The sequence below is a fragment of the Anomalospiza imberbis genome, chromosome 1 (genome assembly GCF_031753505.1).
Source record: "Anomalospiza imberbis isolate Cuckoo-Finch-1a 21T00152 chromosome 1, ASM3175350v1, whole genome shotgun sequence".
Lineage (NCBI taxonomy): Eukaryota > Metazoa > Chordata > Aves > Passeriformes > Viduidae > Anomalospiza > Anomalospiza imberbis.
Genome location: NC_089681.1, coordinates 28,756,868 through 28,773,558, shown reverse-complemented (window position 1 = coordinate 28,773,558; position 16,691 = coordinate 28,756,868). Strand labels below are relative to the sequence as shown.

Here is a 16,691-nt window from a genome sequence, read left to right as displayed (position 1 = left end):
TTCATATCAGCTCTGCTGTTCCTAATGAGCCAAAATAAACACATGAGCCTCTCAGAGCTGCTTTAACTCCACAGAGGAGGCAGGAGCTCTGTGTGATGGCATGGAGGCAATGACACAGGATGAAATATGTTTAGTGTGAATGTGGCAGTGGTACTCATCACTGGCCAATGGAGGCAAATGTTAATAACCTGCTGCAGTGATTTTTTGGTTAAATAGATTTCCAGAAGTTTAGGTTTGCTTTTTTTGGTTTTTTTTTCCTTAGATAAAAGCAGAGTGACTGCAGTGGAAGGAATGAACACTTTAGCTACTCAGTTAGGTTTGACAGCAAACTCTACTAAATGCAACTCCTCTGTGTGCTCAATGTTAAGCATACACTTAAATACTGTGCTGAAAGTACGCTTGATTGCTGAGCACTTTTAAAATGAAGCCATCTAGCCTTAAGGCTTCTGGAGTTCATTCACACCTACTCCACACTTTGTTTCATGTGTTTATCTGCCTGTTTGGCAGACAAATATGGAACATATTCCAATTTTTTCCCCTCCAGTATCTGTTTTCTTCCAAATAAATGCCACTATATAAATCCTGGCACTAAAAGAAATATAAGCTTTTTGAGATTAGTATGAAGCGATGATGTGCTAAGACTATAAGACTACAATGACATATCATACTGAAAGTCAAAAATTCTGGTGGTAAAGATAATTTTCCCTATAGGAGCCTTTCAGCAATAGAATCTCTTGCGAGAAAGGAATATTGAGCCCAGGAGATTATATTTTTACACATATCAAAGAAGCAGTGTTAGCCCTCTCTCAGATACAGATTACTTGTGTTTCACTGTTTTACTCAGAAATAGTCTGACCTTTTGTACAGACACTATCAACAGAAAAGATAGCATCAGTCAAGAAGTAAACGTAAATCATTCATGTGGAGCCAAACACTCTATTTTCTGTGTTGAGAAGCTTTTATTGGATCACCACAATATTTTGGATTAGTTACACTATGGCTCTGAAATATCAAATTATGGTGTAGTCATTTTCCTAATAAAAGGAAATAAAATGAAGAAGCACAGTGCATGAGGCTTCGGTCACTGAACTAAGCCGAGGTTTTAGAGCCAGTTCTGGTCCGGTGCAGAGAGGGAACTTCTTCACACTCTTTCATAAACTCTAGTGCAGACCACCCCTTTCATGGCACATTCCTAAGGCATAAAGGAAAATATGAAATAAACCTTTTGCTGACAGCAGTTGTGTCTGCTGCAGTAGCCAATGAAAAGACTATGAAAATCCAGATGTTTTTACAGTAAACAGCAAAGCTATTTTTATATTGCAAATAGGGCTGTTTCTATTTTAACAGCTTTAAACTTACATTAAGTGGCATTTAATGACAAAAAGATTGCAAAATTAGGCTCAGCTTCCACAAAAAAATTTACTTTCTTTGGTATTATTGCTGGTTTGTCAGAAATGTTAGCCTCACCTAGTTTTTATATCATGGCCCACCAACACTTTCAAATTTTCAAAGTAGTAAGGGATTTTTGTGTAGAAGCAGAAGTAGCCTGGGTATTTCAAAGGTCAGGCTTCAGGCCTAAAAATCTTTGCTCCTCTGAGTCACAAAATATTTCTCTTGACCCTCTCACCCCAGTGGCTGCTGTTGACTCACAGTCACAGGATACATGCAACAAAGGCGACAGGATGTTAAAAAAATACTTCCTTGGTCTGCAAAAGGGGAGGAATCCTCCACAGCCCTCTATGAGGCAAGGGGCAGACAGCAGGACACTGACAGAAGAGGCACTCTACGTCTCTGCTTTATGAAGAGGGTTTAATAATTAGAAAATCTTAGAAAGAAATGCAGCCATGTGGAGATGCAAAACCAAATCAACCTTCCTACATACAGGGAAGTTTCAAGAGAGCTGGAGATGGACTTTTTACAGGGCTGTGTAGTGGCAGGACAAGGGGGAATGGCTTTAAACTGAGAGAGGGGAGGTTTGGATTAGATATTAGGAAGAAATTCTTTGCCATGAGGGTAGTGAGACACTGGAACAAGTTACCCAGAGAAGTTGTGGATGCCCCATCCCTGGAAATATTCAAGATCAGACTGGATGGGGCTTTGGGTAACCTGGTCTAGTGGAAGGTGTCCTTGTTTGTGACAGTGGGTTGGAACTAGATGATCTCTAAGGTTCTTTTCAACCCAAACCATTCTATGATTCTACATATGAGAATTTATAACAAAAGACAGAACAAGCTAACATGTAAAAGTGTAATGCTGCTGACTTCAAACAAGTTGCCAAAACTAGTTTGACTCCAGTATTTTAAAACTTTGATGAACAAAGTGAAATCTTAATTGTAATAGTGACCCTTACAACTAGGGTCCCTAAAATGTTTTATCTCCCTGGCTTGGCCAAGATAGTGAAAAGGAAGGAGCTGTTTCAGGGACAGCAGTACCCTGCTCATAAACTTTTGTTTCCATTTCACAGGTTTCTGTTATTTTTAAACCTTATTCCTTTTAAGAACAATAATGTTGAGAGTAGTAAGTATGCTGTCAACTTATGGCAGCTCTGCCAATACAGTCACTTTAAAGACAAGTTGCTGTATGCAACAACATTTATTTCTTTCCAACTGTTTTCTAAGCTTGGTTCCATTTTTCTCTCCTTTAATTTGTTTCATTATTCAAAGAGTAAGCCAAATTTGATAGTCTGTTTAGACAGAAATGTATTGAAGACTGTATCCTTCTGACCTTTAGCAGTATACAAGGAACGTGAACTTACCACCACCATCTTCCCATCAACAAGTCTTCTCTTTATCGTGGTTTCTTTGCCATTCCACTTCTGCACTTGCACCAATGACCCTTTCTCCAAGGTTACAACACTCTGCAAATTCCAAGAGAAGAGTTTCAGACTGCAGGCTGAGCTTTGCAGTTTAGAGCAGCAATTCACCTTGTGTTCAGCAAGATATGCACTCAGGGAAAATGGCATGCTCAGTAACATATTCAGCACTATACTGTGTCTTCTTTCAGTGCTTTATTTTAATAGTTTGGAAAACTCAAGGTGCACAAAGGGAGTAGATAAAATTTTAAAATTTCCCCCGGTGTTCTTCTATGAGTTGTTCAGAACCAATCAGAGATCATTATCCCCCTTACCTTGACTTTCCGGTCATCTGCTGTTGTTTCATCAAACTGCTGGCCCAGTTTGAAGGAAATGGTTGTATTTTTGAAGGTGCTTTCAGTTCTGATGGTCACTATGTCCCCTTTCATACTGATGATCACATCAGGCCTTGCCAGGCCACCTAGTTTCCGGGCAGCTAAGCCCACTCCTAGAAATCAGAAACAAAAAAAATCATTACATGCTAGAAGCAAGAAACTCAGTATCCTCTCATGATTCTTCAGTGGAAGAATAAGGAAGAGTTTCTTCTTGAATACTTTAATGCCTGATTTAGATGAAACACTCATTCTTTAGATGAGACACTACTGAACCAGAGGTAGGAATGGGAACCTCAGAATTCAGGGGCTGAGGCAGCCCCAGCTGATAAGAGTGCACCTTCAGCAAGAAGTAAAGATATACACAATTATAGAGCTGTGCACATTTAGCTAAGAAAAAATATGGTTGGTTACAAATCTGCATTAATTTAATATAGATAGAATAAGTAGAGTAATTCAAAGGAATAGTCCGGTTCTCATAAAAATTTGTAAATAATTTTTTTTTTAAAATCCTTGACAAATCTGAGAATTTGTACTTTTGTTAGTAGCTGCAAGGAAGAAACTGGACACTGAATTGCCAATAGGCTGGTGCTTGTTCATTAAAATATACTGAAGACTGGATAATTCCTAAGTTGTTATTAGCATCCCTTAAGGATCCTTGCATCTAAACCTCGGTGAAAAGTTCAAGTATGAAATATAAAAAATGTTGAGGTATAAGGGCTGAGAGCTTCAAAGAGCTTCCAGGAAAATCCCATACCAAAAGCCTTTTGTATTGCCTAGTCCTTCCCAGTCCAGTTCACTGTCTATAGGCTGTAAGGCTTGGGGCAAGTAGGAATGAAGGCACTGGTGATGTATCACTGCTTCATAAGAGCAGAAAAGGGAGAGCTGCAGTTAGTGCCTTTCTTAATGCTATGCCATGCTCAGATGAAAAGATCTGTAAAAAAGGGTATAAAGTTATCTGCAAAGTATAAAACTATTTGCAGTAATTATTCCATACTAAGCAATTCTGTTCAGATGTTCAGAAAAATATCTGCAGCTGAACTTTCCTCCCACATTCACCCTGGCTAATTAATTAACTGCAATTCTTTTGTTATTCAGTCTAATATTTCAAATAAAGGGAATCAGTGAATCATTTATAGAGCAAAAGCAATGCAGTAGCTGATTGTCTGTGCACTTGGCATACAGGAATGAAGCCAGCATTAAAATGAAAAACAATGCTTAATTTGTTCTGTTCCTGGCATTCTTCAGTAACAGATAGATTCATTCACAGTATTTAGATGTCTGAAACTACAGTGTCATGAGACATCAGCTCCATTATATATTGTGAATTATCATAAGTCACAAGTTAAATAGTGCAATCAAGAGGAAACAAAAAAATCTGTGTCTCCATAGATTACTCTTGTGACAGAAAAACATATTAGATCAGTTCATATCGTTAGACAGAAGTAAATTTATAATAGTAATTAATCACTTACCTTTTTCAATTTAAATGCTAAAGAAAAGAAATTAAATTATGTTAGAAAAGTAATTAAGTGTTTTTTTTAGCAATAAAGAGGGCACCACCCATGAGCAGAACCTTCCCAAATGAAACTTATTAACAAAAAAAGAAAACCAACCGAACAAAAATAAACAAACCCAGAACATTTCTCACCCAATTCTTTCATATAGTCATCAAAATTTTCACTGGAGATGAGTTTCCAGGTGCCCACAAATCGGTTACACATGGTACAGGCTTTGTGAGGCGCTGGTCCTGCAGAGAGAGGCAGTGGCCACAACAGCTCTTGGTGGCAGTCAGAGAGATTGTGTGCCCAGCTGAGATTCAGTGGTCTCCCTTTAAAGAGGTCTGGTCCCTGTGGCAGTGGGGGTTGGCCAATAGGGGAAGCAGTACCAGGGCGAGACAATGTGCACCTTGTCCAAGGCAGCCGTGCCAGTAGCAAGGCTCTGGGAGACGCTGCCTTGGCTTCCTTCACTGAGCACACCAGGACACGAGGCGCGCGTGGGGATGGGGACGGGACATTTCCACCACACCCACAGAGCGGTCAGGGCACGCTGCAGTGAGGGGTCAGCAACACAGAGACAAGTACAGGAGCACTGCCTCCCTACAAAACCCAGCGCTCCCACTGTCCTCCCAAAGTTATTTGCCTGCTGTCACCATATAGAACAGAAATCTATTGCAGCCATCTCATCCTACTGCCTGGCCAATCCAGGGCTGACCAAAAGTTACGGCATGTTGTTAAGCCATTGTCCAAATGCCTCTTAAACACTGACAGGCCTGAGGCTTTGACTTCTAGGAAGTCTGTTTCAGTGTGTGACCAGTTTCTCACTAAAGAAGTGCTTCCTAATGACAAATCTGAACCTCCCTTGACACAGTTTTGAACCATTCCCACACATCCTGTCCTTGGATACCAGGGAGAAGAGATCAGCACCTTTCCCTCCACTTCCCTCCTCAGGAGGCTGTAGAGTGTTACCACTATTGTCACCCCTGAGCTAGTCAGATAAATCAAAGCCATGTGGATTGTGTGAAGGAACAGTCAGTAAGATGATGTACAAAGTTGTTTGTTGTGGTTTTTTTTTTTTTACTTTTATGATCCATCCTGGAAAAGTTCTGTATTTTTTACCATTTAAAGGCAAAACTGAGTTATCCTGTTCTGTTTTCTCCTTTGTGTCAGAGAATGATCCTGAGCAGTGGGTTATTCCCTGCATATATCCCAGACAGGATCACAAAAAGAAGAAGCAGACAATATTTGCTGGCTCCCTTTTACAATCAGGAATATTCAGAAGATCAGTGCATCAGTGGAGATCAGCTCTCATGCTTGACAGGTGGATGGTAGGAAAGGAGGCTGAGTTATTAAAGTGCTTATTCTTAGCTCAAAGTCACTTGGTGAGAGGCAAGAAGCTTTGCTGACTTGACAGGGGGACATATTCTGTGTTCTTTTTTCTTTCTGCACATGGGTAGTTGATCTGCCATAAGGTAAAGGGATGATTTAAACCAGCACAATCATATAAGGCATTGCATTCAAATGTGTCCTACTATATTGTCAGATTTCCTCAGGTTTCCCTGCTTCCATGAAGAAATGCCACAACCTCCTTGGCTCCATGTACTGTTTATACTAGGGAGCCCTGAACTGGACCCAGCATTCCAGCTGTGGCCTGCTCAGTGCAGAATAGAAGGGAAGGATAATGTCCTTCAACCTCCAACACTCCTAATGCAGCCCAGGACATCACTCACCCTTTGCTGCTAATGCATGTTCCTGGTTCATATTCAGCTTGGTGTACACCAGGACCACCAGATCATTTTCTGCCAAGCCAAAATTGAAAGATTGAAAACTTAGAGTTTTCAGCATTTAAAACCATTTTGTTTTTTTGTGGGTGGTTCTTTTTTTTTTTCTTTTTTTTTTCTTTTTTTGTTTAAGTCCACATTTAGAACTATTGTCTAATGCTTAGTACAAAACAGACAAAAGGAATAAATCCATAAACTACATGTGTATGTGACAGGCAGGAATTTAAAGCTTTGTATCTCAAGACACCTCAAGCTATCTGAAACCATTTAGTGCAAGACCACATCAGATGTAATTCTGTCCTTCCCCTTACTAAACCATCTTCCTGGAGAAAAAAATTGCTTGCTACATGCAAAGATTAGAGGCTTCTTTCAACTTGGGTGAACAATAGTAACTTTTTGTTCGCTTTTTTGGTATGACTCTAATTTCTGGGTTATGACAATCTATACCGACTCTTCAGATCTACATTGTAAGGGCAGAGACACTGGAATTATAGGCTGTGGGACCAAATTTCTTGTGTTCAGAGCTGAAAGAGTGAGATGGAAATGGCGGCATGCCAAGGAGGGTGAGCTCTGGGTCCTGACTTGAAAGCTGCCATAAGGAAGAAGGGGAGCACACTGAAACAGGTAAATAATAGAGTCTGAAGAGTGAAATTGTTGTAGTCTTTGGTTTATATGGTCGCTGTGGGAAATAAGAAAATCTTCAGTCACAGATTTTGGTGGCATATGCCAAATGTTTTAAACCCCTCAATAATAACATCAGTAGAGGGAGCTGAAAAGAGCTTCCCTTGCTGCACAAGTCTAATGACAGTTCAGTGCAGGGAGCAGAAGTCTGGAGTGATTGAAAATATAATCATGGCAAAGCACTCTTTCTCTCCCGCAACAGGAAGCAGGTGCTGTATCTGTAATAAGTAAGTGTCAGTCTTTGAAAGTATTGTCCACACAAAACTCTTCTACAGCAGAGATGTATAATATCACATTTTGTATAAAGAATAGCTAGTTCTTTTATCCCATCTCTGAAAATGAGAAAACAACTTCTAAATGAAACTATCTATTATTGCTCAAGAAATAATATGAAAATATTCTACCGTTGCTCCTCAGGCACTCTTTGTTCTTTTATTTAATTGTCTTATCCACAAAAAGGCACTTTAACAAGACAAGGCTGGTGCCTTTGGGTAATAAAAGATGATTGGGATGTTGTAAAATTAGGCCCAAAGAATTTCAAGAAGAGCAAATTAGTCAGAATAGAACAGCTACACTGCAGTACCAGTAACCTTAAGAACAAAAGTAACAGAGAATTATTTATTCAGACAAAACCCCAGTCTTAAGCAGTCTCAAACAATGTTGACATTGCTACCATCTATCTCTTTGTCACTAAGAAAAAATCAGTACTTTCATTTAAAGGACTTACAGTTTAGAAAGAACAAGAGCAGGGAATTATATCTCAGTAGAAATAATTGTGGAAACCAATCTTTTCTTGGAATTTAAAGGGGAAAAATCATCAAGGATTGTGAGTACATATGATAAGAGAGAGCCTTGATTCCTTGTTTTGCTTATGGTTCATGTAAAACAGGATTTAAAACATTGAACTTGGAGATTGTGAAGAAGCACAAGAGATAAAGGTAAAAACTTGATAGAAATAGAGGACTAAGAATTCAGAGATTATATAGAGATAAAAGAAAGAAAATACAGAAAGTATTTAAAGAATTTAAAGAAATACAGAACACAAACTTATGTGAATTTCTTTAAAGGAAATATGATCTAGGCAAACTCAAGGCAAAAAAAAAAAAGTCTAAATAGATTCCCAGGGGAGCAATGAAGAAAATAGAAATAGAAGGGGAGAACAGAGGTCAAAGAGGGACTTGCTGTGAGGACACCAAGGATGTTTTAGCATTGACTTTATGAAGCTGAAGGATCAACCCTGAACATGGGGCCAGCAGCCTCCCTTTTCCCTATAGCTACACTGGAGGGTGCAAATAGCTTCTTGTTCCTTAGCTTGAACATCCTACAAAACCAGACTGGGACAGCTGGACTGGGGGAAGAAGTCCAGATTGCACTACACACAGAGGGCTTGACTGGCCAGGATACAAAAGTCCTTCAAGTTCTTTCCAATGGAAACAAACAGCTAAAAGAAAAAGAGAAAAACAACTGATAGATCAATTATCAGAATAAGCCTTTCCTCATCTTTCTGCTGAATTGCCAAAAATCTGTGGGTGTGAGTTGCCTTTCCCTTTTGCTGTCCAAGAAACCGATAAAGGAGTAGTGAGTGAATATGGTGAGGGGCAGAAATCTCCTCCTCTCAGTATTCAAGGTGCCTGCTGCAATAAATGTGCTACCCATGGGCTTGTATGGGTTTAGGAAGATCCTTCTTTGGCAGAAATGAATGCTCTGGAGTGGTTACTGACTTTTGGACAATAGTTCAGCATGACAGAAGAGAGAGGGAGACCTGTGCTGGTTTGCAGGTAAGGTCAAGACACTGATCAGACTTTAGCCCTTAGAAATGTGTACTCTCACCTGGGTCTGAGAGCACACACCTCTTCTTGACACAGAGGAATCACCTCCATTTATTCAGTCACTAGACTGCTGCCGTTTTTAGACAATAAATTTTGTCCTTCTTCAGAAAACAAATTCCAAACACGTTCATATTCTAAGAAAAGCATCACTAATATTTCCTTATGATGCTGTCCCTGTTCAGGTTTATAGACAGAATGTCACTTTATTGAAATTTCCAAAAATAGAAGTTTTAAGTGTCTGGATTCATTCACAAAGTTCAAAGTCTTCCACCAGGTACCAAAACAAATGAAGATGCTTTTAGAAAATATTACCCTTTGCTGAAATATTAGGCTGTGAATGTTACAACTGTAAGTGCTGGCTGCATTTAGAATGTAAGATTTCTGGAAAATAAAATCTGCTATATGAATATCAAACCATTGGAAATTTTACCTCTGACTGAGTACTTTCAAATCTGTGGATGATAGAATACTGTGGGCTTATATTTATGTCTATATGTAGTTTATTTAAGTCAATGTTTCTGCTTCTTACAACCATCACTCTCATGTAGATTTTCTACCACTAAACTGTAATTGTATCCTAAATCTCATAAATAATTTTGGTTTTGTTAAGTGCTAAGTAGATTTAGTACTATATATATGGAGTACTCTGAAGCATTCTTCCATCCCATATGCAACTGCTGTTCTCTAAATTGGTGAGATTTCACAAGCAATGAAGCCAAGGTTAAAAGAGAGGAGTTGTTTGTTTTTCTGCAGAATTTACTGATAGTCTTTGGCTCTGCTTTTATATGACTCTCAGCTCATGTACAATGTAAAAGTCCTTCCATTTCCCTCTCCGGTTGTATAAATAGTGCAAAAACTTGGAAACAACCTGAGTAATTCAGTGGAAAGTTCAAGTGTATGAGAGGTCTCTGCTTCTAGCAGTAGGGACTCAGCACCATCACCTCTGACAGCTGACTTTGGGAATGTCAGGAATATGTGGAATTTGGTTCAGAGATCTTAATCGCTCAAGATATAGTAATTTCCACTTTTAGTGGTAAAGGCACACATTTTTATACTTTTTGTCCAGGTTTTCCCTAGAAATCTCATTTTTTTTTTTTTGTCCTCACTTTAAGCCCTCCCAGGTGTAAAAATCATGGCTTCTGTAGATGCAAAGTTTTGAAACAGGAGACCAGGCCTATGGGTAGTAGAAGATGGCAGTTCAAAAATAAGCAGAGTTGAGAAGCATGGTGACACAAAGGGCTTTGCATCTAGAAAGGCTCATGTTCCCAAGAGTGATCAAGCCTAATGAGCTAGTAGAAAATGCATGTAGCTAATAAAGGAGGTTGTACCACCAGCAAAGTTGTAAAGACTTTTAGTAAACCTAAGTAGTTTTAAGCTGTGATTCTTAATTCCAGGCTTTTAGTCTATCTAGGTCAAAATAAGATATTCAAGACAAGCACATTGAAAAAATAATCACAGGTGAAAGCTCTAACTGCTATAATTTCACACTTGAGGTGAAAAAAGGATAAGATCAAGCTGCTTCAAATGGTCTCCAGGTTTAAAATTGTCTGCATTTGTGCACAGAGGAGGTGCCTTGTACCCTGCTCACGTTTGGAAGCCAAAACTGGGCATCCACAGATCATCCTCCTCCCTGCCCCAGGAACAACCACCTCTGCTTGAAGCTGAGAAGAGCAGCCCTATTCCCCTGGCCGAGCACAGACTCCTTGCAGGGGGCAGCCCACACGCAGCACTCCCCAGATGAGTGTTCAGGTGTCCATCTGCCCCTGTGACACAAGTGCCGCTCCCTGGACCGGCTCCGATGCTCTTTCCACAGGGAGATGGGTGACACGGCTGAGAGTGGCACTGGCTGTCACACGGTGCTGTCCTGCACAGCAGCCCTTCCCACACTGCATCGCCCCCACACCCCTCCCTGACAAACTCTAGCATAAGCACACACTGTAGAAAGCAGAACATTTTATTGAATAGGCACAAAAATTAGACTAAATGCGTGTAACTGTTTTGGAATATAGCTGACAAAAAAAGTACAGTTCTCTTTAAAACAGATTTGTGGGGCTTTTCTTCTTTGGTTAAGTTGTTTTACTCCAGCTTTAAGCATTAGTCCTATGTGAAGGTGGCTTCTTCATGCTTTTTCATAAATTCTTTTGCAGGAAACGTTATTCATGGTGCATTCCTGGAAAGAAAAGATAATTCAATAAGCTTTTAACTCTTTCTAAATGTTAGTCACAAGGTAGAGAATTACTTATCTATTGGGAACCAGTTTAAGAAAAAATTGCATTTCTCTGCCTCTAAAGGCAATTGCTAAAAAAGCAGAACTCAGTTTTGAGAGCTTCAGCAAGAGAAGACTGAAAAACAAGCACAGGAGTGAAAGAATTTTCAAGAACTGCTCTACTGACCCCCAGGAGATTTCTAACCTTTTCTTAAAAATCTCTAAAGAAGGCTCTTAGGACTTCTGTGGAGGCTGACTGCACCCTGGAGCTGGGCATGACCCTTATTTTCCTTCACCTTTTGCAGCTGTGGTTGTCTTCACACACGTGAGCACAACACATGCACACACAGAGAGCTTTCAGACTTGCAGCTGCTAGTGTCAGCCTCTGCATGTTAGGCTCTGTCCTCATCTATATTTAAGTTAGATCAAACTCTGTTTTGTTCACTCTTTCTTAATGAAGTTGTTATTAAAAACGATTTCTATTTCTTCTCCTCTGGTCTCTATCCAAAGGAATTTAAATATTGAATTTATGGACATTATTTTTCCTTAGGGGAGGGCAGAACTCTTCAGGAATTTTGTGTATGTGTATTGTTCTGCAGCATGTAGGAATCTCAGCTGCCTTTTATGAACATAGATTTAGTCCTGTCCTAGATTCTTCAGTGTGTTTTCTAAAACTGTAGAGCAGAGCTGGGAAGCCCCAGACTGTATGTGGGCCTTACTGGCATCAAGTCAAGCACAATAGTCTTTGACCAGATAAAACCAACCAACAGAGGTTGGACACATGTTTCCTTGCTCTAAAATCATATTATTAACACATTTGTTGGTGATATATAGCAGGATTCCCAGAGATGGCTCTAAGCAGTACTCTGCATCAGCGTAGAGTGGAGATATTTAATGTGGGCTTTGCTAATGCTTCCTCTATACTGTTCAGGACTTAGAGATTCTGAAATATATAAGTTTCTCTCATAAGGATTTTGGGTTTTTCTTCCTACACTTTCCCACCCATGTCTTGCTATGGAGAACAGGCACCTCCATCCCATTCCCTAAGTTTAACAGCTTTTCAGTTTTAATCTATGCTCTAGACTCAATCCAAGAGACTTCTCACCAAGTGCACAGAGCCTTTACAGATGCTTTCCCTCCAAGGTGTGGTGTTTGAATCCAAAGTCATACATCAGCTAAACATGAATTCTGCACACTGAATTCAGCAATTAAGGGACAAAAATTAACTTACCACCACCAGGTTCCCATCCACCACTTTTCTCTTTATGATAGTCTCTTTTCCATCCCACTTCTGCACCTGGATCAGCACACCATTGTCTAGGGTTATGACATTCTATCAAAGTAAAAAAACAAATTGTGGCTGTTTCATCAGGGTGCTCTGGTCCCAGGAGAAGACTCTCCAGGTCCAAACAGCACTAAGCACAAAGCACCCACAACAGTCCTACCTGTGGAGGCAGCATTTCTGCTCTGGATGTCAAAATCACAGCTCTGCCCTGCTGCTCCCACATCCCTTTTGAGAGATGTATTTGCAAAATGCCATTTCAGGACTCACCTTTGTTTTTCTGTCATCTGCTGTGGTCTCGTCAAACTCTTCACCCAGCTTGAAAGAGACCTCTGTATTTTTGAAGGTACTTTCTGTTTTGATGGTTATCACATCACCATTGATGCTGATAGTTATATTAGGCTTGGCCACACCAGCCATCTTCCTTGTAGCAAACCCCACACCTGTAAATAAGATAGGGGACTATGATTTTTTTGTCTTTCCTCAATCTTTTTTTCTTATACATTGGGAAAAAAACCCTCAGTGCTTTTTCCCCCTGTTGCTTTCTGAGAGTTAATAATTCTATGTTACAGAGATTGTTTTGCAAAATCTTACTTGATACTGCTATAGATGAAGCTGGGTGGGTTGATGTAAGGAAGTTGTCTGTCATTGTCAAAATAGTAAAAGCAATATTTTGAAGACTGAGATTATATGAATGTCAGATATTTGCACATAGACTTGTTCAGAATAACTTTTGTAGCTTGTACACTAACTTGTAGGCTAATTGTATCTAAATGTAAATAAGCAGGAATATATAACAGTTTCTGAGCCACAAAAGCAACAAAACTAACAAACAAGGGAAAAAAAGTAAGCTTTTTATATTTACAAGTAGGTAGGTTGAATATAAGGAAATGATTAAGAAATAGCTGGCAATTGTTATGTCCTGAGTAAAATCTGGAGTAAAGATTAGGAGTGCAAGTCTCACTCATTGAAAGATGTCAGGATAAGTCACAGTAAGTGTTTTACCCCTAAACTGCAAATACCCCCCCCAGCTCTTTAGCATGTAGTAATTTATTCAGTGCAAGTAACTCCCTGCTTCTTCCACACTAACAGAATGTTGAAACCTTTTAAATCCCAATTTTAATTCTAAGCAAGAAGTCTACACCATTAGAGAAAAGTGTTAGACATCAAATCTTGCAAGTATCTGCATGAATCCATGCATTTGTCTTTGTTAATATTCACTGGAGGCAGCTACAGAGTTTCATTCACTATAATAGCCATGGCAATTAACTGGAGTCCTAATCCAGTAGCATTTTAAAGTTGTTTAGGTGTGTTGCTCATAGACATAAGAAAACTTGCTGCTTTCTAGCATCACACCAATTTGCATGTCCAAGGATAAAAGTTAATTTGCACAAAATAATCCAGTGATGTGTTTTACTTCCATTTATAAAACTAATAATAAAGCATGCATAGACTTGACTTACCTGAAATTATTCCCATCAATCAAAGTTTTCCTGCTTTTTAGGATTTTAACACCACTTATTGAAACAGATGAATTCTCCAGTTTAAGACTATCTGATCAAAATAGTTGATTAAACCCCCCTTGATAAACAGCACAGCCAGAAAAAGCAAGTAAATAATAAAGTTCAAAATTGGCATTCCTTCCCTGTTCCAGATACAAGAAGCTGAAATAACAATTCTCACCCAGTTCTTTCATATAGTCCTCAAAGTTTTCACTAGAAAGGAGCTTCCAGGTGCCCACAAAATGGTCACACATTTTGTCAGGTTAGAAAGATGTCCTCCACAGGTTCAAACAGAACAGGAGAATATAATGAGCTCCAGGAAAAGAGCACTTATCTTTAAAAAGGAGCCGTGGCCACATGATGCTCTGGGATGACCAATGAAGAGTGAGTCCCAGTGACCACTTCTTCCCCTACCCCTCCTCTGCCAGTGGGTCATAGTGCAATTATTCATCTGCCCTTACTAGCACAAAGATCACTGACTTGTTTTTATTTAATTATTTTTGTCATTTAAGAACACTCTACCTTAAAGGCAAATAATTAAATAAAATTACCTCTCAGAATAAAAAGGGAGGCTCAAGCTCAACCCACAAAAATTAATGTTCTCTCCCCTAGTCTTTCATTTCAGCCCACTATATGAAATGGACACAGACTTTCAGATCCAAAAGGCTCATTGTGATCATTTAGCTTGCTTTCAGCACCCTTGCAATCAGAAATTTCCTCTAAAGAAATACAGAACTACAGGAAGAAGTGGATTTGGAACACAAAGAAAGAATTCTGGGGTTATAGAAGGCTAAGGCAATAAAATTGCTTCCTTGATTGGGAATTGCTTGTCCTTGCACCACCTGAATAAATTTAAAAATATGTCTGCAATTTGCTTTTAGGCAATGGAGATGCAATATGGGGTTCTGTGAGAAGAAAAATAACAAAACAGAGGATTTCTCTCCCTTTTACTCCCATGCTTTCAGACAAACTATGCCCCAATGACTAGCATTTTGAGTAGTTATGGCATAAAGCTAGGCTCTAGTATCGACTTACCCAAAGTCCCTGGACACTTCATTTCTTTTCTGCTTGTGCTGTTCAGGCATTAATTTATTTGAGGCAAGTTGTACACAGGCCTGACATAACGGGTTGATCTTGACTGATCCTCTAAGCCCTGTCATACTTCAGTTCACAGAATAACTATCAGAAAGCAGTCAAGCAAGTTCTTTATCTGTAATGTGCTATTCCAATGGCAAAAAGCAGCTAACAAGTGTATAGTCCAGCCCCTAAAATTCTCTTTAAGTGGATTTCCAGGAATACTCTGCTGCTTGCTAAGCAGCGATACTGTGGAGCATATATTTTTCTACTTGTTGTCTTTGTAAGTAACAATGCTATAGAAGAGTTATTTATATAGGATTGAAAGATCATAGGAGTATTTGGAAAGGAAGGGAAGTGAGGAGGTCTCCAGTGCATCCTTCCACTCAGGTAGGGTCACCTCTGAGCCCACATCAGGCTGCTTAGAGCTGTGCCCTTTTGTGGATCAGAAAACTCCCAGGATGGAGCCAGCACAGTTTCCCTGGATAACACACACCCCTGCCCAGCTGTCCCAAGGGGGAAAGGGTCTCCTTATCTTCTCTCTGAACCTTTCTACTTTCAGCTTTTATTCACAATTTCTTATACCCCCACCATTCACTGCCTGGTTCCAACTCCTTGGTCACTTCCCCACAGGTGTTGAGGGCTGTTTGTAAACACTCCCAAAGCTTAGCCAGGATAAGCCACTTCAGTCTCAGCCTCTTCTCACAGGGCTAGTGCTCCAGACTGGAGGATCCTGTGGTTCCTCTGCTGAACTCACCTTAAAACTGGGTGCAGGACTCTGGATACACCCTAATGACTGCTGAGATGAGGGGCATAATCACTTCCATCAACCTACCGGCTGTACTTCTGAAATACAGCACAGGATGTTTTTGACCTTTCTGCTGCCAGGTCTCAGCTCACTGCCCACCAGGACTCTGAGGGCCTTTTCTGCAGGGCTTCTCCCTCAGCAGTGTGTCCCCAGCCTGGATTGCTCTGAGAGCTGAGCATGTTTGTACATGTATAATTAGTTACCCACTTGTGCCTTTAAGATGTCAGTCTGTGGGGACTAGAATAGCTAATCTTAGATTTGGCCTATTCTTTTAATTTTTGTTTTTGCCTATTCACTTTTGGCCTAATCTCAAAATAAATAAACTATATTCTAATTATGAAGCAGCTGGTGCCTTTCCTGATTGGTTTTTGCAGAGTGTCACATGCTCAAGTGTTCTTTAAAAGGAAATTCTGGGGTCCCTCAAGTTTGTGTCATTATCTTGAGGTATTTTTAATTCAGATTATTGTCTTGAGAAACTCTGTATTGTGTGAGTAGATGGTAGGAATGTGAAAACTCATATATAGCATTCAAATAATGAGAACTGAAAGTACCAGCTGAGGATAGTTGCAGTGGCCCAGATAGAAAGGCTGTAAGTGGCTGAAATCAGCTCCTGTTCTTTTCTTTCTTTCTTTCTTTCTTTCTTTCTTTCTTTCTTTCTTTCTTTCTTTCTTTCTTTCTTTCTTTCTTTCTTTCTTTTCTTTCTTTCTTTCTTTCTTTCTTTCTTTCTTTCTTTCTTTCTTTCTTTCTTTCTTTCTTTCTTTCTTTCTTTCTTTCTTTCTTTCTTTCTTCTTTCTTTCTTTCTTCTTTCTTTCTTTCTTTCTTTCTTTCTTTCTTTCTTTCTTTTCT

At 39.6% G+C, this 16,691-nt stretch overlaps 2 protein-coding genes across 3 annotated transcripts in view; both read right to left on the bottom strand.

Moving 5' to 3' along the window:
- Positions 1-939: 939 nt before the first annotated feature.
- Positions 940-5,124, bottom strand: LOC137476764 (myelin P2 protein-like). Its single transcript, XM_068195137.1, has 4 exons — positions 4,835-5,124; positions 3,127-3,299; positions 2,756-2,857; positions 940-1,192 (listed from the first exon to the last, which is right to left on the bottom strand). The coding sequence occupies exons 1-4, from the start codon at positions 4,905-4,907 to the stop codon at positions 1,142-1,144; spliced, it is 399 nt and encodes a 132-aa protein (XP_068051238.1). The 5' UTR covers positions 4,908-5,124; the 3' UTR covers positions 940-1,141.
- Positions 5,125-10,909: 5,785 nt separating this feature from the next.
- LOC137471568 (fatty acid-binding protein, adipocyte) overlaps positions 10,910-16,691 on the bottom strand; it is a 190,458-nt gene continuing 184,676 nt past the window's right edge. Inside the window, exons 2-5 of one of the 2 annotated variants that reach the window (XM_068186018.1) lie at positions 14,145-14,276; positions 12,732-12,904; positions 12,411-12,512; positions 10,910-11,143 (exon numbers count right to left, since the gene is read on the bottom strand). In XM_068186018.1, coding sequence (XP_068042119.1) covers positions 11,093-11,143; positions 12,411-12,512; positions 12,732-12,904; positions 14,145-14,217 — 399 coding nt within the window. In that variant the 5' untranslated portion in view covers positions 14,218-14,276 and the 3' untranslated portion in view covers positions 10,910-11,092. Of the gene's footprint in view, positions 11,144-12,410; positions 12,513-12,731; positions 12,905-14,144; positions 14,330-16,691 lie in introns of those variants that run through there. The other variant, XM_068186010.1, reaches the window with a different exon arrangement.

What these genes read in the sequence shown, in the direction of transcription:
- LOC137476764 (XM_068195137.1), bottom strand. Translation starts at nt 4,907, where the DNA reads ATGTGTAACCGATTTGTGGGCACCTGGAAACTCATCTCCAGTGAAAAT. An exon ending in TGACTATATGAAAGAATTGG is followed by an intron (nt 3,300 to 4,834) that starts GTGAGAAATGTT and finishes TCTGATTTCTAG; the next exon opens with GAGTGGGCTTAGCTGCCCGG. An exon ending in TTGATGGGAAGATGGTGGTG is followed by an intron (nt 1,193 to 2,755) that starts GTAAGTTCACGT and finishes TTTATGCCTTAG; the next exon opens with GAATGTGCCATGAAAGGGGT.